This window comes from Rhinopithecus roxellana, chromosome 13, assembly GCF_007565055.1.
Source record: "Rhinopithecus roxellana isolate Shanxi Qingling chromosome 13, ASM756505v1, whole genome shotgun sequence".
NCBI lineage: Eukaryota > Metazoa > Chordata > Mammalia > Primates > Cercopithecidae > Rhinopithecus > Rhinopithecus roxellana.
Window position 1 is genome coordinate 110199246 of NC_044561.1, and position 25866 is coordinate 110225111.

At 39.9% G+C, this 25866-nt stretch overlaps 1 protein-coding gene across 1 annotated transcript in view; it reads left to right on the top strand.

Annotated features, from left to right (window-relative positions):
* The window catches only part of CTNNBL1 (catenin beta like 1), a 179201-nt gene that overhangs the window by 86759 nt on the left and 66576 nt on the right, over positions 1-25866 (top strand). The window contains exon 11 of the mRNA XM_010355334.2: positions 22554-22735. Coding sequence (XP_010353636.1) covers positions 22554-22735 — 182 coding nt within the window. The remainder of the gene's footprint in view (positions 1-22553; positions 22736-25866) is intronic.

Here is a 25866-nt window from a genome sequence, read left to right on the forward strand (position 1 = left end):
ATTGAGGATATTTCCAATGTTTTACCATTATAACAAATTCTACAGTGACCATTTTTGTGTTTAAAATGATGTTAGGATTATCCAGGTACAGTAAGTCCTCACTTAACATCATCAATAACATTCTTGGAAACCACAACTTTAAGCGAAATGATGTATAATGAAACCAGGTTTTCTGATCATTGTTACAACGGTATTATTTGAGGATCTGACCTGCTATATCCCGTTTTACTTAAAGTTGCCATTTCCAAGTCTATCTGTGATGTTAAGTGATGACTTATTGTGTATATTTCTAAAACATCTTAAAAGGCTTCTGAAGGGCTGGAGGCACAGTAGACCTCTTCATTTGTCCAGTGCGTACCAGACCTTGCATTGACCAAAAGTCTTCCTTTGAGGAATTGCTTTCAAAAACAATTTTTTTTTTTTTAAAGTGCAGAGCGGGGCATGAGAAATTACTCAGAGGCCTTTTGTGTTTAGCTGATTTTTGCTAGCTTTACTCTCTTGAGTCTTTTGTTTATCTCCCTTACCCTTCTAATTGCTTGTCCTTTTGTTGAAATGACCCACCTTCTCTCAAGTAAATAGCATAAATAAAAGATGCATTTGGCTTCTTGAGTCTTCTAACCTTAACACAATGGTCTGAAGAGACTTTTCCTTAAGGTTCTTAAAGGTCTGAATTGCCAGTGTCTTTGGATGGTTGAGTGCAAATATGAAGTGATATATTTCTGTAGCATATGGCTTGGTATTGCATAGCAGTGGGGAGCTGAATAAATAACCAGAAATACGGATTATTCAAACAGGAATGCTGAGATTCAGGGAGGCTAATTAAAGGAGAGCTCCAAAAGACTTAGAAACTGTACCTCTCTAGATCTCCTAACTTTTCGTTTTTGAATGCTGAAGTTGCTGTTATACTCATTCTTTTGCATTAATTAGCTATATTAGCAGATTCAGCATTTCCTTTTTTCTCTTTCCCATACTCTTTGTTCTGTGTTATTTTTCTTCTTCAGACTCCCAAATGGAAAGTTTAATTGGGGTGGAATATTTTTTTCCATACTATAGTCACCCTTTCTGATCTTCTAGTAAGAGCTGCCAGGTGGCTCTTTGTCTAGAGAGAGCCTATTCAAGACTAAGAAGCTGTAACACTAGAGGTTCAGGAAAGTGTCTGTGGTTCCATTGCCCCTAAATACAAATCTTTACTTTGACTCAGTCTTTCATCAGACAGTTGTGAAATGCCTACGTGGAGAGGTGGCAGTATGGAGGAGGGTGGAAGAATGGGCCTGGGACTTGTAAGTGTGGGTTTGGAACATGCTGTTTCACTTATTAGCTCTGGATATTTGGCAAGTTACTTTAACCTTTGTGACCTTCTCATTCTCAGTTTTTCGTCTGAAAACTGGCACTAATAATACCGTATTTACAGGGATTTTGACAGAATTAAACTATATGAAGTATCTGGGAGAATTCTACCATTGCAAAACACTGCTAAGGTGCTATGTTAACTTTCTATGTTAAGTGCTAGGTTTATACAGAGATGCACAAAACAGGGTTCCTGCCTCCAAGAAACTCAAAGTCTAGTGAGGGATGCACACATTAAATAACTATAATATAATTTAATATGGTGACTCTTCAGAAGAACAGTTACTTTTGCATGTATGTACTCAGTGAATTTTTTTCCTTTCTGATTATTGATAAGGAAAGATCACAGACAAGATACTCATTGATACATACTCCTTCCTTCCCACATATGCCCTCCTTCCCACACATATGTGCACACACACACAAGCATATATTCGCTACCAATTTAATATTTTTATCTACTTTATTGAGGCATAATTTTTATACAACAAAATGTATGCATTTTAAGTGCACAGTTTTGACAGATGTTTCCACCACCACAGTGAAGACGTAGAACAGCACTATCGAGTCGAAATGTAATGTGAGATAGGTAATTTTACATTTTTAGTAGCTACCACATTTAAAGGGTTAAAAGAAACAAAAATTATTTTAATAATGTATTTAACAGTCAAAAATTATTTCAACATGTAATCAATATAACAAAATTATTAGTAAGCCATTTCACATTCATTTTTTTGAGACTAAGTTTTCAAAATCCAGTGAACATTTTACATTTACATCCCAATTCAGATGCTAAATTTTCATCAGAATACTTGATTTGTATTCAGATTTCATAAAATTTAGAGTTGAAAACAGATTCTCATACTTAAGTTTGTCCAAAGAAACTTAGATGTTTTCCAATAAGTCCGGTATCAATTTTTAAATTTTAAACTTAAACTTATTTAAATTGTATTTAAAATTTAGTTTCTCAGTTACAATAGCCACATTTCAGATACTCAGTAGCTACACAGTGGCTACCATATAGGATGATGTATCTACAGATCCTTTTTATCACTCCCAAAAGTTCCCTTGCATGCCACCAGGCCCGGCTAATTTTTTAACGATATTTTTGGCAAAGATGGGATTTCACCATGTTGCCCAGTCTGATCTTGAACTCCTGAGCTCAAGCTATCTGCCTGTCTTGGCCTCCCAAAGTGCTGGAATTACATGTGTGAATCATTGCACCTAGCCAAATGCCTCCTTTTTCATTTCTGCTTTTTATTTATTTGATCTTCTCTCTTTTTTTCTTAGTCTGGCTAAAGGTTTGTTGATTTTGTTTATCTTTTGAAACCTTTCATTTTGTTGATCTTTTGTATCTTTTTTTGTTGGTTTGTTTGTTTCATTTATTTCTGCTCTGGTCTTTATTATTTCTCTTCGTCTACTCGTTATGGGTTTGGTTTGCTCTTGCTTCTCTAATTCTTTAAGATGTTAGGTTGTTTATTTGAAGTTTTTCTACTTTTTTGTTGTAGGTGCTTATTGCTGTAAATTTTCCTCTTAATACTGCTTTTGCTGTATCCAATAAATTTTGGTATGTTGTGTTTCCATTTTCATTTGCTTCAGACTGTTTTAATTTCTTTCTTAATTTCTTCATTGACCCACTGGTTATTCAAGAGCCTATTTTTTAATTTCTATGTTGAATAGTTTCTAGAATTCCTCTTGTTATTGATTTCTAGTTTTATTCCATTGTGGTCAGAGAAGATACTTGATAGATTTCAGTTTTCTTGAATTTTTAAAGACTTGTTTTGTGGCCTAACATATGAACTATTCTTGAGAATGACCCATGTGCTAAGGAGAAAGAATGTGTATTCTGCAACTTTTGGATGATATGGTTTGTCAATATCTATTAGGTCCATTTAGTCTGTAGTACAGATGAAGTTTGATGTTTGTTGATATTCTGTCTGGATGTTTGGTCCAGTGCTGAAAGTGGGGTGTTGAAGTCTCCAGCTTTTGCTGGGATCTGTCTCTCTCTTTAGCGCTAATAATATTTGCTTTATCTATCTGGGTGCTCCAGTGTTGGGTGCATATGTATTTACAATTGCTATATTCTCTTGCTGAATGGGCCCCTTTACCATTATATAATGACCTTCTTTGTCTCTTTGTCTAATTTTTGTCTCGCTGTCTATTTTGTCTGATTTAAGTCTAGTTCCTCTTGCTCCTTGTTGGTTTTCATTTGCATAGAATATCTTTTTCCATCCTTTTATTTTCAGCCTATATGTGTCTTTATAGGTGAAGTGTGTTTCTTGTAGGCAATGGATTGTTAAGTCCCATTTTTTTTAATCCATTCAGCCACTCTATATCTTGTGATTAGAGAGTTTAGTCCATTTATATTCAATATTTTATGTAAGGACTTACTCCTGCCATTTTGTTATTTGTTTTCTGGTTGTTTTGTGGTATTTCCTTCTCTTCGTGAAGGTGATTTTCTCATATGGTATGTTTTAATTTCTTGCATTTTGTTGTTTTGTGTATCTGTTCCACGTCTCTTGACTTGATATTACCATGAGATTTACAAATACCATTTAATAACCCATTATTTTAAACTGATGACAGGCTTCACACTGACTGCAGAAACAAACTGACAAGCAAAGAGAAAACTAATAAAAACTCTACACTTTAACTTTACCCCTCTACTTTTTAACTTTTTTGTGTTTCTATTTATATCTTATTATATGGTCTATGTCTTGAAAAGTTGTTGTAGTTATTTTAATAGGTTCGTCTTAGTCTTTCCACTCAAAGTATGAGTAGTTTATACACCACAATTACAGTATTATAATATTCTGTGTTTTTCTGTGTACTTGTGGTTACCAGTGAGTTTTGTCCCTTCGGATGATTTCTTACTGCTCATTGGCATCCTTTTCTTTCAGATTGAAGAACTACCTTTAGCATGTCTTGTAGGATGGGTCTGGTGTTGATGAAATCCCTCAGCTTTTGTTTGTCTGGGAAAGTCTTTATTTCTCCCTCATGTTTGAAGGATATTTTCACTGGATATATATACTATTCTAGGGTGAAAGATAGTTCCTTCAGCACTTTAAATATGTCGTGCCACTCTTCCCTGGCCTGAAAGGTTTCCACTGAGAAGTCTGCTGCCAGACATATTGGAACTCCATTGTATAATTTATTTTCTCTTGCTGCTTTTAGGATCCTTTGTTTATCCTTGACATTTGGGAGTTTGGTTATGAAATGCCTTGAGCTAGTCTTCTTTGGGTTAAATCTGCTTGGTGGGTTTCTGTAACCTTTTGTACTTGGATATTGATATCTTTCTCTAAGTTTGGGAAGTTCTCTGTGATTATCCCTTGGAATAGACTTTCTACCCCAATATCTCTATCTCCTCTTTAAGGCCAGTAACTATTTGATTTGCCCTTTTGAGGCTGTTGTCTAGATCTCGTAGGTATGCTTCTTTCTTTCTTACTCTTTTTTTCTTTTTCTTTGTGTATTTTCAAATAGCCTGTCTTCAAGCTTACTAATTCTTTCTTCTCCTGTATCAATTCTGCTGTTAAGAGACTCTGATGCATTCTTCAGTATGTTGCATTTTTCTGCTTGATTCTTTTTAACTATTTCAGTCTCTGTAAAATTAAATAGGATTCTGCGTTCCTTCCGTGTTATCTCAAATTTCATAAAGCTTCCTCAAAACAGCTATTTTGAGTTTTTTATCTGAAAGCTCACGTATCTCTGTCTTGCTGGCATTGTTCACTGGTGTCTTATTTAGTTCATTTGGTGAGGTCATGTTTTCTTGGATGGTCTTGATGCTTGCGGATCTTTGTCAGTGTCTGGGCATTGAAGAGTTAGGTATTTATTGTAGTCTTTGCAGTCTGGGCTTGTTTGTATTCATCCTTCTTGGGAAGGCTTTCCAGGTATTTAGAGTCTTGGGTGTTGTGATCTAAGTCTTTGGTTACTGCAGCTGTGTCTGCATTAGGGGGCACCCCAAGCTCAGAGCTCTGGCTCTTGTAGACTTGCAGAGGTACCAACGTTGGGTCAAATCAAAGAGAATTCCCTGGATTACTAGGCAGAAACTCTTGTTCTCTTCCCTGACTTTTCCCCCAAACACATGGAGTCTCTCTCTCTCTCTGTGCTGAGCTGCCTGGTGCTAGGGGAGGGGTGACACAAGCAAGCACCACTGTGGCCACCACTGGGACTGTGCTGGGTCATTCCTGAAGCCAGCACAGCACTTGGTTTCACCCAAGGCTCACATTGACCACTGCCTGACTACTGCCTCTGTTCATTCGTGGCCCAAAGGCTCTACAGTTAACGGGTAGCAAGTCCAGCCAGGCTTGTGTCCTTCCCTTCAGGACAGCAAGTTCCCCCCAGCCCCAGGCAGCTCACGAGATGCCACCTGAGAGCCAGAGCCTGGAGTTGGGAACCCTAGAAATCTACCTGATGCTTTATTCTATTGCGGCTGGGCTGGCACCAATTGGATTTGTTTTATTGGAGGGCATCTTTTTTTAGAGAACCAACTCTTGATTTTGATGTAAATATGCATATATATGTGTGTGTGTTTACGTATACATATATGCATATATGTGTGATATAAATATGCATATGTATGCATATATATGTGGTCTACAGTGCTTATAGCATTTTGTATATTTGTATACCTTTCCCCCTGCCTTTAATTCTTCTTTTTTACTTTTTTGTTTATTTTGTTGCCCTTTTTCCAAGTTTCTGAGTTAAACGCTTAATGCTTTAAAAAATAATTCTCTTATTTAAAAATAAAAACATTTCAGGTGAAAAATTTCTTGTCAATATTGCTTAGTTTTATTCTCTATTCCCAAGTGATTAAGTCTTATTTTCTTATTACATTAACAGAAAATAGAGGCTGTAAAATACTTTTCTGAATTTGAGATTTTGTTTGTGGCCTTATATATGGGTAGTTTTTATAAATATTCCATGAACATTTGAATAGAATTTGTGTTTCTAGGGTATAAAGTACTATAATTATATCATAAATCAACTTTGTAAATATATTCCGTTCTTTTCTGTCCTTTTTATCCCCTAATTTGTTTAGTCTCTAACCATGGTTGTGGATTTTTTTTTTTTTTTTTTTCTGTTTCTTCTGATCCTTCCCGTATCTTTAGCTTTTTTTTTTTTTTTTTTTTTTTTTAAAGAGACAGGATTCCACTATGTTGCCCAGGCTGGAGTGCAGTGGCTGTTCACAGGAGGCAATCACATGCACTGCAGCCTCGAAGTCTTGGAATATGATGATCCTTCCAAGTAGCTGAGACGATAGGCACCTGCTGCCACACTCCTTTAGCTTTTTATGTCATTTTGTGTTACATGTAACTCTTGTTAAGGACACATAGCTGTGTTTTTAATCCAGTGTGAAAGTTTGTCTTTCAGTAGATGAATTTAACTATTTCATTTTATTGTAATTGCTATTATGTTTAGCCCTTTTCCTGTTTATTTTGTTTTATGGTTTCCTTGGTGGTTTGATTGTGTTTTGTCTTATCTTTTTTCACTTCCATTATTTTCCTCCTCCTTTGGAGATTTGGAAAATACTATTCTTTCTGTTAGTGATTACCTTTAGTTTTTTAGAAATGTGGCTTTATTTCTTTGTCTATGAACATTTGAAATTGTTTCTAGTCGCTTCAGGATCTGGCCTCTGCCTCATCCTCCTGCTGCCGTCTCTCTCATTCTTTCCTTTCTGCACATTTACATTCCACTCTCTAAACCAAACTATTTTAGATCCCTAGACACATTTTGTTATTATTATTATTTTCATGAATCTCCTTTGATGTTTAGGCTTAAACTTCTTTAAGCAGCCATTTTCTTCCATGTCACTTCCCCCATGTCTGTCCTCACATCCCCACCCCTAAGTTTTGAAGGCTGGATGCTAGCATCCTTTGCTTCCTCTGTCGGAGCACTTTCCGCGCCATGCATGGTAAGTTGCACAGCTGTGCCTTCAATTGTACTGTAATACTTTTCAGAGCAGAGACAGATTCTTCTTCCTCTTTGTATCTCCAGTACCTAGCAAAAGATACACATTTGGTTTTCTGTGGACATTTTCTAAATTAATGAGAAACATTTTGCTGTTTAGAATCATTGGCCCAAGGAATTTCTGGCAAACCCTGTTCATAGACCCAAAGAAGGAGGAGTAAAAAGCCTGTTGCCGAGAACTCAGTCTCTTGCCTGAACATATTTAGTTCTGTTTTCCCTGTCAAATTTTTCAGTGCATGGAGAGCACAAAACAGGGCCATAGTATGGTTGTAATCCTGATCTTGAGGCTCAGGGGAGGCTAGGAGTCCACTCGAGTCCGGGGCTTGCTGCCCCATTTGGCCTGTGCCCATGCTGGGCTTCCGAACAGAAGCTGCACAAGCTCCACAAATGAGCTTATTCCCCTTTGCCTCTCAACTCTCTTCTTCCATTATCCTCCCAGGTATTTAGGGTTGTTTTGGGTTTTCAGTTCTTATCACCTTTCTTCTCGAGGTTCAAAGAAGTTCTTCATGCAGATTTGTGGTCTCTGAGCTTTCGTTTCCAGGAACTGTTTATGAAGCATCATACCTACTCGCCCTTACCTCACAGCCCTCTCTCCTCTAGTTTCCCTGTCACACAGATGACTTTTCTCCATTCCTGTGTTCAGACTGTCTAGATTTCACAGTGCTTGGCAGAATCAATAAGAAGAAAAGCTTTCTTGTTTTTCTGTCTTTGCCAAAGGACAGATGAAGACATCTTGGAAAAGAAGAAAAGATTGTTTAGGTGATGTTTAAAAGTGGAACTAGTGCTGTGAAGAAAGCAGTGGGTAGCCATCCTAGAGTACAGGAACCAAAAAAAAGAAAAGGAATTGCTCATTTGGTCACGTTAGTGTTTTGATAAATGAAAAGAAAAGATGAGGTAAGGGTGGAAGACACAGAACCTCTCAAGCAGTGGAGAACCGTGTACTGAAAGGCAGAGAGGACCAGTTTGATAGTCAAGAGTTAGGTTACAGTAAGAATGTTTGGATGGTCTTTGGCAAGCAGCAGAAGCATTAACATATGAACATGAACCAAGTGGTAGTTTTATAGTCTGGGATGTTTGAGAGTAAAATAAAATTCAGGAAAGTCACAATTTATTGTGCTGTTTAACAAAGTGATCAGATTCATCAGATTCAGAGGTTCCAATCCACAAAAATAAGACAAAATTATACTTACTTGGGGTGGCCATTTTAGAATTAGTCAGGAAATGAGGATGGAACTATAACAGTACCCTCATTGTCCCCGGAGGGAGACTGGTTTGCCATTTCCATTTCTTCGTTACAGATACCTCTCTTTGGTAAGATGGTTGCTACAAATAGAAGATTCCAATATATCAGGTTTAATTATAGCCTGCACTCTAAATCATGTGCTTCTTGCCACCACAAAGCACTTTTTAACAGTATGTCCTTGTATCAGAATACTTCAGTGTTCTGTAAAGAGCAACAGAGCCAGTGGGAGACAAAAGAATTATATTGTCAGTTTCCTTGAAAATGTTGACATGAAGCTTATTACTTCTGCTGTAAAACCCTGTTCTGGTTAGAAAGAGAAGAGACCACTGTGATCCCAGGGGATGTGTACAAATGCAGCTTTGGGTTATGTAGAATAAATACAGTGAACCGATCTTGGTTATTAACTGTAAAGGCAAAAAGAGAAAAAGGAGGATACACAGCCACATCTGTTCCAGGAACCACCAGTTTTTTTTGTTGTTGTTCTAAGGTTTTCAATAAGATTTTCCTTAACCTAAAGAAAAATGTCTCTGATAAGGAAAACAAGTAAAATGGCAATGGTATAATAGGTGCAGGGTAAGTTTTTGCAGGCCCAATTCTGGACTGTGAGCTTGTGGCAAAGCATATAGATAGGCCCGCCTGGGGAGCTTTGGATTTTTATTCCCTTGTTCTTTTCCTTACTCTACTTTGCTTTTGTTTCTAATGAACATCTGAAGGTCCAAACTATGTTGCATTTTATTCTTGTCATCCTTTACAGTTTTTCAAGAGCTAGAGTCTTTTCTTCTAACCTCTAGTCTGCCAGGATTCAAGTGCAAAAGCAAAATAATAATGGAAATCTTTTAGAAGTCAGCTGTGCTTCTTGATGGGGCCGTATACAGGTTGTGTTACGAGTTGCACACACAGATCTTGCTGGTTCGTCTAACGAGGAGCATTCTCTTTCCTCTTCAAGCTTAATATTACCATTCTCCCTTAGATGGATAGTAGTAGTTTGCACCTGTTCTCTAGGAACCAGAAAAATACTCCAAAACACAAAGTAATCCTTCCAACAGTCCTCCAGGCTGGCATTACCTTTTAATAAATGGGAAAGTGCTGTGGCAAAGAAGGTAGATAAACTGAATCAAGATTACCTGGCAGGAAGTGGTGTAAGGCCTGTCTAAGCCCTGCCATCAGACCTTATAGCTATTCATCATTCCAGTGTAGTTTAAATTGTACGTATTTAAAGTATACAATTTGGTGAGTTTTGCAATGTGTATAGACCTCTCATACCCCCACTGCAAGCATGACAGTGAATATATTTGTCACACCCAAATGTTTCTTTGTGCCCCTTTGTAATCCTCTCCCCCTCCCTCAGTGTCTTCAGGCAACCATTGATTTGCCTTCTGTCTATTACGTATTAGTTTGCATTTTCTAGAATTTTATGTAAATGGAATCATACAGTATGTTCTTTTTTTGGTCTGACCTATTTCACTCACTGTAATTATTTTGAGATTCGTCCATGTTGTGTATCAATAATTAGTTCCCTTTTCACTGCTGAGTAGCATTCCATTATATGGATATATTGCAGTTTGTTTATTCACTTGTTGAAGGATATTTGGGTTTTCAGTTTTTTGCTCTTATGAATAATTCTGCAGCGAGCTTTCATGTGCACATCTTTGGGCAGACGTTTTAAATTGCTCTTAGGTAAATACTTAGTTAAATTGCTGAGTCATATGTTGGGTACACAGTTAACTTTTTAAGGCACTGCCATACTGTTTACAAAATGGTTATAGCATTTTAAAATTCCACAGCAGTGTGTGAGAGTTCCAGTTGCTCCACATGGAGCAGTATAGTCAGTCTTTTTTGTCTTAACCGTAGTTTTAATTTGCTTTTCCCTCATGACTAATGATGTCAGGTATCCTTCATGTCCAAATTTGCCATCCATATATCTTTTTTGGTGGTATCTCTTCAAAACCTTTTGCCCATTTTGGGGGTAAGGGGTTATTTGTCTTATTGAATTTTAATAGTTCTTTATATGATTTATATCAGATGTTACCCCCCTTACCCCTAGAATGCACAGCAGAAGTTGAGCGGCAGGTGAGCGAGCATTACTGCCTGACCTCTGCTCCTGTAAGGTCAGCAGTGGCATTAGATTCTCATAAGAGTGCAAATCCCATTGTGAACTGCACGTGCGAGGGATCTAAGTTGTGCGCCCCTTATGAGAATCTAATGCCTGATGATCTGAGATGGAACAGTTTCATCCTGAAATCATCCCCTGTCCTTGTGGAAAAACTGTCTTCCACTAAACTGGTCCCTGGTGCCAAAAAGATTGGGGAACAGTGATTTATATCGTGTAAGACCTACATGTTTTACAGATATTTTCTCCCAGTTCATGTCTTGCTTTTCATTACAATCTTTTGGAAAATTTTCAGTTTTGATGAAGTATAATTTTTCATTTGTTCCAGTAGTCTTTTTCTGTTGGTGTCATTGAAGACATTTATTCATTTTGTCTGTTGTCAAACTTGTTGGCAAAAGGATGTTCATAAATATTCTCTTATTATCCTTTTAAAATCTCTAGAGTCTGTATTTGGTGTGCTCTTTCTTATTTTTGATGTTGGTAATCTGTGCCTTTTTTTCTGATCAGTGTGGCTAGAGGTTTATCAGTTTTATTGATCTCAAACTATCAGTTTTTGTTTTTGTTGTTTTTCTGTTTCTGAGTTCAGTGATTTCTGCTCTGGTCTGTATATTTTTTCCCCTCTGTGTGTGTGTGTGTGTGTGTGTGTGTGCGTGCACATGTGTGTGTGTGTTTGAGATGGGTTCTCGCTATGTTGCCCAGGCTGACCTCTAACTCCTGGGCTCAAAAGATCCTCCTGCCTCAGCCTCCTAAGTAGTTGGGACTATAGGAATGCACCATGATGCTGGACTTTTAATCTTCATTATTTATTTTCTTTACATTACTCGGTGTTTTATTTGCTATTCTTTTTCCTGCCAACTGCTCCGAAATCTGAAACTTTTTGAACATCAACATGATTTTCAAAGGAAATGCTCATTGAAGCATTTTGAATTTTAGATTTTCTGATTAGGAAATCTGATTAGGGATGCTCAACCAGTATAATGCAAATATTGCAAAACTGGAAAAAAGATATTGCAAAACACTACTTGTTCCAAGCATTTCGGATAGGGATGCTCAACCTGTAGGTGTTTACTGCTATGAATTTCCCTCTGATTGCTACTTTAGCTATGTCATATGGATTTTGATATGTTGTATTTTTATCTTGATTCAGTTCAAAGTATTAATTTCTCTTCTGATTCATCTTTGACCAATGAGTTATTTAGAAGTATGATGTTTAGTTTCCAGGTATTTGGAAATTTTCTAAATATCTTTCTGTTACTGATTTCGATTTTTATACCATTCATTGTGGTCAGAGAACATACTTTGATTTGAACCTTTCAAAATTTATTAAGACTTGCTTTTGGCCCAGAATACATTCTTATGTTGCTAAATATTGTATACTTGAATATATATTCGCTGTTGTTGGATGGAATGCTTTACAAATGTCAAATAGGTTAAGTTGCTCTTCGTGTTGTTCAAATTGTCTATATTCTTACAGATTTCCTGTCTTATTCTATCAATTATTGTGCGAAGAATATTGAAACCTCTGACTATAATTCTGGATATATCTATTTTTCCATTCAGTTCTATCAGCTTTTGCTTCGTGTATTTTGAGTTCTTTTAGCTGCTTAAACTTTTAGGATTATATGTTCTTTTGTTTAATCGACCCTTTTATTATTATGAAAATAACTTTGGTTATCGCTGGTAATGTTCTTTGATCTGAAATCTACTTTGTTTTATATTAATATAGCCATTACAGCTTTCTCTTAATTAGTGCTAACGCATGGTATCTTTTATCTTCTGTTATGAACTAAACTGTGACCCGCTCCCCACCAAAATTCATTTGTTGAATTTGGAGATAGGGCCTTTAAGAAGGTAATTAAGGTTAAATGAGGCTGTAAGAGTGGGACCTTAATCCAAAAAGACTGGTATCCTTGTAAGAAGATGAAGAGGCACCAGAAGTACTTGCACACACCTGTGGGGTAAAACCTTACAGGAGTGAACTTCTGTTTCTCTCTCCAGGTTTTTATACTTCTGTTGTCATACATTTTTATTTCAAAATGTTATTAGCCCTGTTATACACTGTTATTTTTGTTTAAGTGGTCAAGTGGTCAGTTATCTTTTTTTTTTTTTTTTTTTTTTTTGAGACACAGTCTCACTCTGTCACCCAGGCTGGAGTACAGTGGTGTGATCTCAGATCACTGCAACCTCTGCCTCCAGGGTTCAAACGATTCTCCTGCCTCAGCCTCCCGAGTAGCTGGGACTACAAGTGTGCACCACCACGCCCAGCTAATTTTTGTATTTTTGGTAGAGACGGGTTTTCACCATGTTGGCCAGGCTGGTCTTGAACTCCTGACTTCATGATCCACCTGCCTTGGCCTCCCGAAGTGCTGGGATTGCAGGCGTGAGCCACCGTGCCCGGCCAAATGGTTAGTTATCTTTTTAAAAGAGATTTTCAAAAATAAAGAGAAAAAGTCTTTTTTATTCACCCAGTTATTTGTCATTTTACTTGCTCTTCATTCCTTTGTGTAGACCCAGATTTCCATCTGGCGTCAGTTTCCTTCTGCCTAAATGACTTCCTTTAACATCTCTGGTAGTGCTGGTCTACTGGTGATGACTTCTGTCAGCTATGTATGACTGAAAAAAATTTGCCTTCATCTTTTTCTTCTCTTTTGAGACACAGTCTTGCTCTGTCACCCAGGCTGGAGTGCAGTGGCACAATCTTAGCTCACTACAACCTCTACCTCCCGGTTTCAAGCGATTGCTGGGCCTCAGCCTCCTGAGTAGCTGGGATTACAGGCATACACCACCACACCTGACTGTTTTTGCTTTTTGGTTTTTTGTTTGTTTATTTTTGAGATAGTCTCGCTCTGTCACTGAAGCTGGAGTGCAGTGGTATGATCTTGGCTCGCTACAACCTCTACCTCCCAGGTTCAAGCGATTCTTCTGCCTCGGCTTCTTGAGTAGCTGGGATTACAGGTACCCACCACCATGCCTGGCTAATTTTTTTTTGTACTTTAAGTAGGGACGGGGTCTCCCCATGTTGCCCAGGGCGGTCTTGACCTCCTGGCCCCAAGTGATCTTCCTACCTCAGTCTCCCAAAGTGCTGGGATTACAGGCGTGAACCACCATGCCTGACTGCCTTCATCTTTGAAATATATTGTCACCAGGTATCGCTTTCTAAGTTGATAGGGTTTTTCTGGGTGTTTTTGTTTTGTTTTGTTTTCCTTTCGATACTTTCAGTTGCTCCACTGGCTTCTGGCTTTCTTGGTTTTCCATGAGAAGTCTCCCATCATTCATGTGTGTTACTCTATATGTAATTTGTCCCTTTTTCCTGGCTGTTTTTGGGATGTTCTCTTTCTCATTGGTTTTGAGTTTATGATGTGCCTTGGTGTTTTCCACGTCTCTGGTGTTTGAGTTTTGTTGAGCTCTGGATCTCTGCGTTTATAGTTTTAATCACAGGTTGACATTTCTCAGTTATAGGTATGTATATATATACAATTTAGTTTTTATTTTATTATTATTTTTTGAGACAAGGTCCCACTCTGTTGCCCAGGCTGGCATGCAGTGATGCAGTCTCAGCTCACTGAAGTCTCTGCCTCCTCCTCTTGGCCTCAAACGATCCTCCCACCTCAGCCTTTCAAGTAGCTGGGACTACACAGGCATGCCCCACTGTGCCCAGCTAATTTAAAAAATATATTTTTAGTAGAAATACGGTTTTGCCATGTTGCCCAGGTTGGACAGTTATAGTTTTCAAACATTTTTCCTGCCCCCATCGACCTTTCAGGGAGTATAATTATATGTATGTGATATAATTATAAATTATTATATAATTATAAATTGTATATTATAAAATCATTCCATGTATATTAGGCCATTTGAAATTTCCCAACTACAGTTCACTGATGATTTGTTCATTTTGTCCTGTATTCTTTATTCTTTGTGCTTTATTTTGGACAGTTTCTATCGTTGCGTCCTCAAGTTCAGTCTTCCGTTTCTTCTGCAGTGTTAATCTCATCTACTGTATTTTTCCTCTGTAGATGCTCAGTTTGGTCTTTTTTTCTATGTTTTTAGTTAACATGCTGAAGCTTTTCTCGACCTTCTGCATTTTATGTATCAATTGTAGTTATAATTATGCTTTTACCCTCTTTGTCTTCTAATTCTGTCACCTGTGTTATTTTTACTGATGATTTTTTTTCCCCTCTCTGTGGGTCATATGTTCCTTCTTTGAATCCCTAGTAATTTTTAATGGAAATTCAAATATTGTGAATTTTACCTTGTTAGATGTTGAATTTTTTTTTTATTTTTGGAGGAGTATTTCTGTAAATGTTCTGGAGCTTTGTTCTAAGATATAAAGTTACTTGGAAATAGTTTGGTCGTTTTGAGACTTACCGTTAAGCTCTGTTAAGCAGGACCAGATTAGTCTATGGCTAATAATGCCTCACTACTGAAGCACTACCCGTCTGAATACTCCGCCAGGTGCACTGTGAATTAATAAGGTTTTTCTACCGTAACTGGTGGGAATACAAACTATTCCTGGCCCTCTGTGAGCTCTAGGATTGTCTTTTCCTACTTCTCTTAGGCAGCTTCTCTCTGCGGCAGTGATTAGTTTCCTCACATGCTTGCGCTTGTCAGTACTGGAGACTGGAAGGGGCCCTCTGCAGACCTCTGTGCAGCTCTTTGCTCTAGTCCTCTGCCCTGTGAACTCTAGCTGCATTGGTCTGCCCGGACTCCTAGCTCTGTCTCCTCCCTTCTCCAAGGCCTGGAAACTCTCCAGGCAGTCAGTTGGGCTTATTTCATGTGTTATCCTCCTGATGTAAAGTGTCTAAAAAGCATTGTTTTGTTCATCTTTTTTTTTTTTTTTTTTTTTTTTTAACTTTCAGGGTTAGGGAGGATGTAAACCTAGTCCTTGTTACCCCATTTTGGCCCAGAGTGGAAGTCCAGCACTATATGACACTTTTTAAACTACGTTTTCTTATTCTTTATTCCTGATGGATAGTAACGCAATTAACTTTTGTGTATTGATCTTATATTTAGCAACTTTGCTCTATCACGTATCAGGCATCAGTCATAACATTGTTATTTGTGGAATAACAAGCCCAAAATTTCAAGGACTATCAATGACAGGTGTTTAGTTCATTCATCACTGGCCATCAGAAGCTCAGCTCTACACCTTCTTTATTTCAGGACTTGGGCTGAAGGAGCAGGGCTTCATGGTACATGCCTATCTCATGGTGCAGGGAAGAGACCATGTAATGCAATAAGTCTTAAAACTTCTCCTCTGAAGTGCACGTTACTAACATTCACAGTTTATTGGTCATACACAGTCACATGGCCAAGTGTGAGGTCTCTGGTGGCAGGGGTGTGATACAAGCGGTGATGTGTTGGAGCCGGCTCATATAGGTTCATGAGAGCTGATGGTGCACATCTCTTCCTGTCACTGCATTTAATGATATCATATTAGTCACTTGAAATTGCCTGTGGTCATATTTATTGTTTATTTATTTTTTGTTTCTGTTTTTCTTTTTCCACCCACCCCACCCTCTGGCTGTGGTCCTATTGATCTTACTGTCTTATTCATAGAAATCCTGGATCCTGTAAAGTGATCTTATATTTCAGGCTGTGTAATGTAAGTGAACTTTATCATGCACATTGTAAAGCAAACAAAATATGATCTCATGTGACATTATCCAGATTTCTTGCCAGGATTAGTTTTGGTTCACAGAATCTTTTAAAGAACACCTTGTTGCTTTTTTTTTTTTTTTTCTTTTAAATTATTCATTCTCCCTTATCTGGGAAAGGAGAGGATTTTACCTCTTTCATTTGTCCTTCAAATAAGTTTCCTTTAGGGTCCTAGTCTTCTGTTCTGAATATTTTCTGTGCCCTCCCAGGGTAATCTTATTCACACCATGGATTAATTACTGCACATAGATTTGATGACTCTTTCAAAATTGTCCCTGTCGGTAACTTCATTCCTGGACTTCAGACATATAAGTTCAAGCCGGACATCACTGCCGTGTTCCACAGGCATCTCAGGTTCAATCAGAGCTCAACCCTTTGCACCCCCGCCTTTCTTTTTTTTTTTTTTTTTTTTTTTTGAGACAGAATCTCGCTCTGTCGCCCAGGCTGGAGTGCAGTGGCCGGATCTCGGCTCACTGCAAGCTCCGCCTCCCGGGTTTACGCCATTCTCCTGCCTCAGCCTCCGGAGTAGCTGGGACTACAGGCGCCCGCCACCTCGCCCGGCTAGATTTTTGTATTTTTTTAGTAGAGACGGGGTTTCACCGTGTTAGCCAGGATGGTCTCGATCTCCTGACCTCGTGATCCGCCCGTCTCGGCCTCCCAAAGTGCTGGGATTACAGGCTTGAGCCACCGCGCCCGGCCGCACCCCCGCCTTTCTTACCAGTCTTTCTGCCTCTAATATTGTTTCTCTCTTCCTTCTGCTCCCCTGTCCCCATCACTGTCCAACACACTGTGGCAAACATAATCTTTCCTACACACAGAAGTCAGCCTGTCTTATGTTTTGCTGCTGCCCCTCTTACTCTTTATATTCTAGCAGTACCATGCTCCACTTCCCTGAATATCCCATGTTATGCATGTCTTTGCATGCGCTCTTGTTTCCTTCTTCGTAAAATACCCTCTCCCTCTTTGCCTATCCAAGAAAAACATCCCCTGAAGCTTGGTTCAGGCATCATCTCCTTTGTGAGTCCTCCCTGACTCAGACATGGTCAGCCCTTCTTCCCGCATTCACTCTCTGCTTTGTATATACCTCCACCATAGGACTTAGCTTTTCTCAGTCTGCCTATTCTCTGCATATCTGTCTCCCCTGTGGACCAGACTCCTTGGGAGCAATGAGCTGTGCCTAGTCTGCATCCTGGACTTAATAACTGGCACCTGCTAGGTACCTCATAAATATTTGATGAGGGAACAAATGAACAAAGAAAATCATACTCAGAATCTATGTTTATAGCAAAAGTGTTTTTGCATAATAAAGAAGAATAAGCTAATTAAAACTACAACAGAAAACGTTTTCTCCCACATCAGAAGGCTCACTGTTAGCAGAATAGGGAGCAGTGGATGACTCTCAGCCATTTCCCACAACCCCCCAGTTTTATAGAGGCTAGCATTCACATTGGTCCTGGCGTGATCGACAGCCTGATGAACCCAGACAAGACTAAGATAAACTACTTGTCCTCCAGTAGAATAAATATTTCAAATAAAGTCAACCCAAGAAAGTCAGGCCAAACAGCTATTGATTGCTAAAAGCCTGAACTCAAGCCCAATGAATATTCCAAAGTTCACCTCCATGCTGCTTGCCTAAATGGTGATCAATATGCAATTACTGCCCCCTCTAAACGTGTCTTACACTGCCTACCTGAAGAAGGATTTTACTTTTAAAATCTTTTGTTTGTTTAATTTGCTTAGGCAGGAAAAAAAAAAGAGACTTGGCTGCACCAGAATCTTTTGAATTGTATTTCAAACAGTTCTATGTTATTTGTGAAATGGTTTGAGCGTATGCTGAATGGTAACTGAAGGCGCTCTATTTTATGACCGCCATTCATTTCAAGAGGCCTTTTCCTGAGTGACTAAACAATACAGATATTATATCTCAATTTCCTAAATTTTGCTCACATGGTTATCTGCCCTAGTCATGACCTTTATAAATTCAAGTTTGTAAGATGCTAAAATCCAGCTGCAGTGAAAACAAGTTTCTGTTGGAATTTCCATTGTAATACAAAAAATTCCTTCCTACTGAATTTGGAGCCTTGTTTACCTGGCTTCTCATATTGAAGATTTCATGCTTTTCTGAAATAGGCCTTTTTCATACCATTGCCATAGTCAGAACCTTTGGTCATTTCTCATTTTTGTTGTTGCCAGAGTCTCCTAACTGTCCTCCCTTACCCCCAAGTGCTGTCATTCCCATCCCTTCTTCACACTGCTGCTGGATTAAGCCTTCTAAAATGTATCTGTCCAGGGCCCTCCCTTATTTGAAATTCTCACGCCTTCTCAACATCTACAGGATGGAGCCTGGGTTCCCCGACAGCACCTGTGGAGCCTGTCATGACCGTGTTCCTCGCCGCCTCTCCTCAGTTATCTTCCACCACTGGCCATTTGGAACTACCTCTAGTTCCCTGGCTGGCACGCTCCTACCGGCTGCACACACCTTTGCACATGCTGTACACCCGTCACTCCCAACAGTGTCCTCGCTCTTCCTTCTCTGCCTGGCAAATACTCATTCCTTAGACTTGGTGCAGAAGTTACCTGCCATTTGGCACCTTGACTGACTTCTCCCAGATAAGGCAAATTATCTCCTCTTCTCATCATCTTGGACTTAATTTCCATTGCTTCAGACTTTTGAAAGCATTTTTATTTACCTCTTCTTAAATCGCTTAAAGACCTTATAGTTCCTAGCAGCTAGCATTATGCCTGCTGCATAAAGACATACACTCAATAGTATATGCCTTTTTTCTTTGAAACTCAATAGTTGGATTCACGGGCATTTGTGAATCTTTGTATTGTTTTGATTGATCCACAAGGGAAATAAAGATGGGAATAGGTTAGCATGAAGTAGGATGGCCAGCTCTCTCTCTTTGCCCAGGATTGAGGAGTCCTGGGATGTGGTACTTTCAGTGGGACAGTCCTGAGTAAACTAGGATGGCCTGTAGCTCCAAGGGCCATTGTCAGCAAGCTTTGTACCTACTCTCCTTTCCTCCACTGTTGGGACCCAGTCCTGGCTGGCTAGTCTGACCCAGGATAGCACTCTTTGTGAGCAGTAGCACTTTAATAGTGCAGTGTTTTAATAGTGTTGTGTCTACAAAAGACTGTCCAAAGGGGATATTATTTCTGATTCATTTTCTTTGGCTTTCACACGAGAAATTGGATGAAAGGCTCTGGGTTATTACCCCGTTTTTGATGAGTACTGCCTTCTCTTGCAAGACCAGTCACTTCCTTCCAGCTGTTTATTTCTCCCTTGTTTATCTTTGGTCTCCTCATCACCATTGGCTGTTCTTAAAAATAGTAGTTTAAAAAAATTTCGACCCGGCTTCCCTCTCAAACTGATGGGGTTCCTCCTCCAGGCTTTACTAAGGCGTAACCTACACTCACCCCTCTTACTTTCTCACCTCCTTTTACTTTTCGCTCCACTTCTGCCCTACCGCTGCTTTCTGGAAGGTTGCTAGTGGCTTCCTGATGGTGGAATCTGGTGGCCGTTTCTTTTGCTCTTTTGACAGGCTGGAATCTCTTCAGAAACTGTCTCCTTCCTCTGACTAAAGTATTCCTTGCTTGTGTGCCCACTGTACTTAACTTATTATTTTGTTACCTAGTTATTTGTTCATTTATTTTAAATATTTACATATAGATTATCCTTTCCCCACACTCTTCCAAGTACATGTAATTTGTCCCTCTCACTTTAATGTAACACATGACAATCTCAGAACCAACATGTTGAATTGCATTCCAGAAGTGACTCCTGGAATCACTTCTTCACTTGGATGCCTTCTTGTGACAGCCTTTGATACAGCCCATCTTTCCCTCCTTGAACGAATCTAGGAACACTCTGCTCCTTGGTTCCTCAAACACACCAGCTGCCTGTCTACAGCTCATTTCTATTTCAGGACCTCTGTGCTTGCTGTTCCTCCTGTCTTGAATGCTGTTTTGCCCCTAAAATGTACATGACTGATTCATCTTATCACTCAGTTCTCAACACAATGTGACTCCTTAGGAGGCTTTCCTTTTTTTTTTTTTTTTTTTTTGAGACGGAGTCTCGCTCTGTCACCCAGACTGGAGCGCAGTGGCCAGATCTCAGCTCACTGCAAGCTCCGCCTCCCGGGTTCACGCCATTCTCCTGCCTCAGCCTCCCGAGTAGCTGGGACTACAGGCGCCGCCACCTCGCCCGGCTAGTTTTTTGTATTTTTAGTAGAGACGGGGTTTCACCGTGTTAGCCAGGATGGTTTCGATCTCCTGACCTCGTGATCTGCCCGTCTCGGCCTCCCAAAGTGCTGGGATTACAGGCTTGAGCCACCGCGCCCGGCCAGGAGGCTTTCCTTAATAACTGAATCTAAGAGATCCACGCCAGTCATTCCTTCACATGGCCTTGTTTTATTTCCTTGACACTAACCATTATCAAGTATCTCAATTTCTCTTTTGTCTCCTGCCGTGAGAATGTAAATTGCCTGAGAACCGGGACGCAGTCTTTCCCAATCATGTGAGAGTTATCCAGTAAATATTTGTAGATTGAATAATACGTGGGGAAAAATTATATGCTGATTTATACTTTTCTCTGATCCTTTCATGTTACTCTGGTCTCTCCAGATTTAGCTTCTTTTTTGGAAGCAGAACCCATTTCTTACTGTTTTCTCTTGTGCCTATTACAGTGCTAAGTAAGTGCTCAGTAAATATTGCATATTGGTTTGGTTGGTTTATTTACCAGCTGTAGCAAGATAGGAAATGACTGACTTGCTTCTCTGTACTTCAGAGTATTTAAAAAAAAAAATTTAAGATTGTAGAAAAATTATAATCCCTAGGGAAGTATCTGCAAGAATAGCAGCCAGTGGCACTATTATTCTATGACCTTTTGCTTCAAGAGGAAAACACCTTTATTTTTTTTTTTTCTTGAAAATAGTTTATCTTTTTTAATTCTACATGTTCATTATGGAAAAATGAGAAACTGAGATACAGGAAAAGGAAAAATAAGATGCAGAAAAAGCATCTGACACAACCCGACATTCTTTGATACCAACAGTTCAGCTAGGAATAGAAGAGAACTTCTTTAACCATTGATGAAGAGCTTCTGCAAAAAACCCATAGCTAACATCCTACTTCATGGTGAAAGAGTGGATGTTTTCCCCCTAAGACAAGGACAAGGATTTTCACCCTCATCACTGCTACTGGGCATTGTCCTGGAGGTTCTAGCCAAGGCAATTAGGCAATAAAATGGAATAAGAGGCATCTTTATTAAAAAGGAAGAGGTAAAACTGTTTGCAGTTAACATAATATATATAGAAAATCCTAAGGAATCTACTAGAAGATTATTAGAACTAACAAACAAGTTTAGCAAGTTTGCAGGAAATAAAACAATTTTATTTCTATTCACTTGCAGTGAGCAATCCAAAAATGAAACTAAGGAAACAATGTTGATAGCAGCATTATTCATAATAGCCAAAGGGTGGAAACAAACCAAATGTCCCTCAACTGATAAATGGACCAATTGTGGCATGTGTTATTCGGCAGTAAAAAGGGATGAAGTACTGATACATGCTACAATGTGGATGAACCTTGAAAACATTGCCAAGTGAAAGAAGCCAGTCATAAGAGAACACGTAATATATGGTATCTACTTACATGAAATGTGTAGAATAGGCAAATCTGTAAACAGGATGTACATCAGTGGTTGCTTAGGGCCGGGATGGGAAGAAGAGGGTAGGGGGTGATAAGAGTAGGTGGTTTCTTCTCAGGGTAATTAAAATGTTTTATAATTGTGGTGGTAGCTGACATATCTGTGAATATACTAAAACCCATTGAGTGGTACATTTCAAATGGTAGAAATTGTATAGTATGTGAATTGTCTCAATAAAGCTGTTAAAGAAAAAAGAATAATGAAATGTCTGCAATCTCAACACCATGAAATAATCTCTTATAATTTTAATCTCTTTCTTTCCAGTCATTTTTAATGTACATTTTTCATGTGTAATTGTGGTAATGCTTCATAAAGAATTTTGAGTATTGCCTTTAATGTTTATCATTCTGACCGTAAGAATTTGTCCACCCTATTGTAGATGTCTTCTCCTAATTGTTAACAAGTATGTAATATTTCCATTTAGATATACAATGTGTACGGCGGCAAATACCTTTTTTTTCCCTAAGCACTATAATTTCCCCATGAAATACCTCATCTGAAACCTCTTTTGTTCACAGGGAAAAGAAGATCTCCAGGAGCAGTGCCCTGAAAGTGCTGGACCATGCCATGATTGGCCCCGAAGGCACAGACAACTGCCATAAGTTTGTTGACATTCTTGGCTTACGAACCATCTTTCCCCTCTTTATGAAATCTCCCAGGAAGATCAAGAAAGTGGGAACCACTGAGAAGGAACACGAAGGTAGGGTTCACTGGACGAGTCAGCCTAATGTAGGTGCGTTAGGAGAAATAGGGAAATGTGAACTACTTTGAAAAATTCTGATGTGTTTTGGGGGTAGAGAGGAAGAGTGCTACCTTCTTCTTACTATTTTCTTATTTTTCATGAATGAATACGAGACCCCAGGTGACTGATAGCCTTTGTTACACCAGTTCTCTGCTTGTTTGAATCCTGGTGGTTCCATTTCCTTCTGGACTGTTAATAAGTCTGTGTGTGAGGGTTTTGTTTTCTTCACTATCATTTGTAGCGAGGTGTCTCTCTGATGGAAGACCCTTTTGAAAAGAGTAATGAGGTGGCAACACATGTCACCTCCAGAGTAGTGCTTTCATGTATTTCTGTACTAAAGTGTGATTCAGCCAACATCAGGAATTGCTGAAATAAACTATTTACAGCCCAGATTCCCCCTTTTATGTTTCTCCTCCCTGATGGTGCACACTCCCAGCAAAATGCTGCCATGAATTGCGACGCTGTAACTGGAGTAGTTACTGCTAGGCCAGTCTCTTCCTGCTGTTGTCTAGTGGCCTGCTGCAGCCCTCTCCCCAATAAATAGCCACAGTGCAATCTGGAAGGCCAGGGATTTATGAGCATTGACAGTTCTGCTGGAGCCTGGCAGACACTTGCACCAGGGAATTTACATGGTTGGATGGTTATTTTAAAGTGTGGGGAGCGGGTGGAGAGGAGTGGGGAGGTAGTATATTGAGAGAGGAGGAGAAGCTGAGCTGACTGGCTCATTTGGTTGTCTTCTCAGAAGCAATGTTCATCCCATGGTTTAGGAGGCTTTTTTTTTTTTTGTCAGTGCTGGGTGGAATTGGCATGGGTATCTGCAGGATCTTTTGTATTCCTCACCCTCGTAGACAAAAGTTTGAGAACTCCCACCTCTCTCTTTTCCAATTGACTTGGCTTAGTCTCTCCCAACTTGGAGTGGCTAAAGGGAAGGTAGTGTGACCTACCTTCAGTGGTTACCTTCAGTGATACCTTCTCTATCAAATCAACTCTCCAGAGACAACAGGAAATCTGGCTGGAGCAAAGGAGGAACTGGCCTTGCAAATACTGTGGCCTAGAGACCTGAGAACAAGTAGAGACTTCAGTTTAACTCGTTTTGACCAAACACTAGCTATAAATATGTTAACCCCATGCTAGATTTTCCCCGCTGAAAATTCAGCAAAATGAGTCCCTGGGAGAGGGAATGGAGGGGGTCTTGGAGATCTAGAAGATAAGCTTTTCAGACAGTCACCATTCTTTGAAAGCCTGCCAGTTTCCTGGCCCGGCTGCACTATTGGCTATCATATTTAAAACTCACAACCTATGAAGTATTGGTAGCATCCTTATCTTTTTTTTTTTTAGAGGAGATGAACTGAGAAAGCAACCGAGCCGTGGGTTCTGCAGCTAACTAGCTGTGTGACTTTGGAACCTTGGCTTAACTTCCCTGCACTACATTTTCCTTTCTGGTCTATAAGATGAGGGAAGTGGACTAGTGAACTAGAAGCTCTGATAGCCGCACCTTCAGATTCTCAGGAACAAGCCCTGGTTGTCAGGGTTGCCTGTGAGCCAGGACACTCCTCAGGGTCAAGGCTGTGGCTGACCTGCGGGGTTCCACTGAGAGACCTGAGGCTGCATCTTGAGTGTGCTGGAAGAGAGTGTGAAGGAAAACAGACCTTAGCAGGTTCCTGCTCTGTTGGCATGGCACTGAGAAGAGGAGGAAGTGACAGATTCAGTGAGCAACTACTTTTCTTCTGAAAAAATGTGCCCGGTGGCCTGCTGGTAACAGTACATTTGCTTTAGAGTACCTGCATTAGGAATGTGATAGCATTATGTTAGTGAGGGCAATGACTTGGTAAGACATCTCCTAGATGGCATGTTTGGGCTGTAATGGCTGGGGAGGATGTGCTCTGCGTCCTGAGTGGACCAGCACCCAGACAGCAGAAGTGAACCCCAAGAAGAAAGCATGGCCCTCCACTCCTGCCACCCCTGCCAGCCCTGCCACTCCTGCAAACCGACCTTCGGCCATGAATGGCCAAGTGAGAATGGAGGCGGAGCAGAGCAGTGCATACTGTGCATGGTTTTTTTTGTCCTATCCTCTGGGTAAGACTGTGCTCTTCGTTGGCCTCTGTGTGCCAGCCCTTCTCACGTAAGTGGGCCAGATTTGTGTGCTAAGCTAGAGCACAGTGGTCCCAGAGCATCAGGAACACTGGTGGGTGTGCCCAGCTCATTCCTGCCCCCGGGCTTCCACCATGCTCTTCCCTCCATGTGCAGTGATTTTCTCTGACCTGCCTGGCTATCTTTTGGTTATCCTTGATCCTTAGTTTTTCTTTTTTTCTTTTTTCTTTTCGAGACAGAGTCTCACTCTGGTGCCCAGGCTGAAGTGCAATGATATGATCTCGGCTCACTGCAGCCTCCACCTCCCAGGTTCAACTGATTCTCCTGCCTCAACCTCCTGAGTAGCTGGGACTACAGGCACCTGCCACCGTGCCCAGCTACTTTTTGTGTTTTTATTAGAGATGGGATTTCACCCTGTTGGCCAGGCTGGTCTTGAACTCCTGACCTCAAGTGATCCGCCCGCCTTGGCCTCCCAAAGTGCTGGGATTAGATTATAGACATGAACCACTGGGCCTAGCTTGGTCCTTAGTTTTGATGTCACTTTCTCAGGGAAGCATGTCATGAACCCCTAGACTAGGATAGAATCTTCTGTTCAGTGGACTCTTGGTCTCAGGACTCTGCCTTCATAGCCCTTGAAATTATGGAACCAATGGCCTTGTCACCTCTAGATCCCATTGCCTGGTCCCATGGTGCTTGGCATGAGGTAGATGCACAGTAAATGTTTCTTGACTGTGTAATGAACAGCCATTTCCCTGAAAGGCTCATTGAGGACAAACATGGGTTTGGGGCTTTCCTCAGAAACTGACAAGGTTGAAGTCAATACAGTTGATTTCAGTTCAGATTGATGGTTGTCAGTCAGTCATACACATAGAGTGAATGGTGTTTCCCCAGCTTGTTTGGAAGCTGAAATGAGTGGGTTGTTAGCCCTAAGTTTTACTCTGTCACATTGGCTTGGAGATTATGGCAGAACCCCCACTTTAGAGCCACACGCTTAAGAG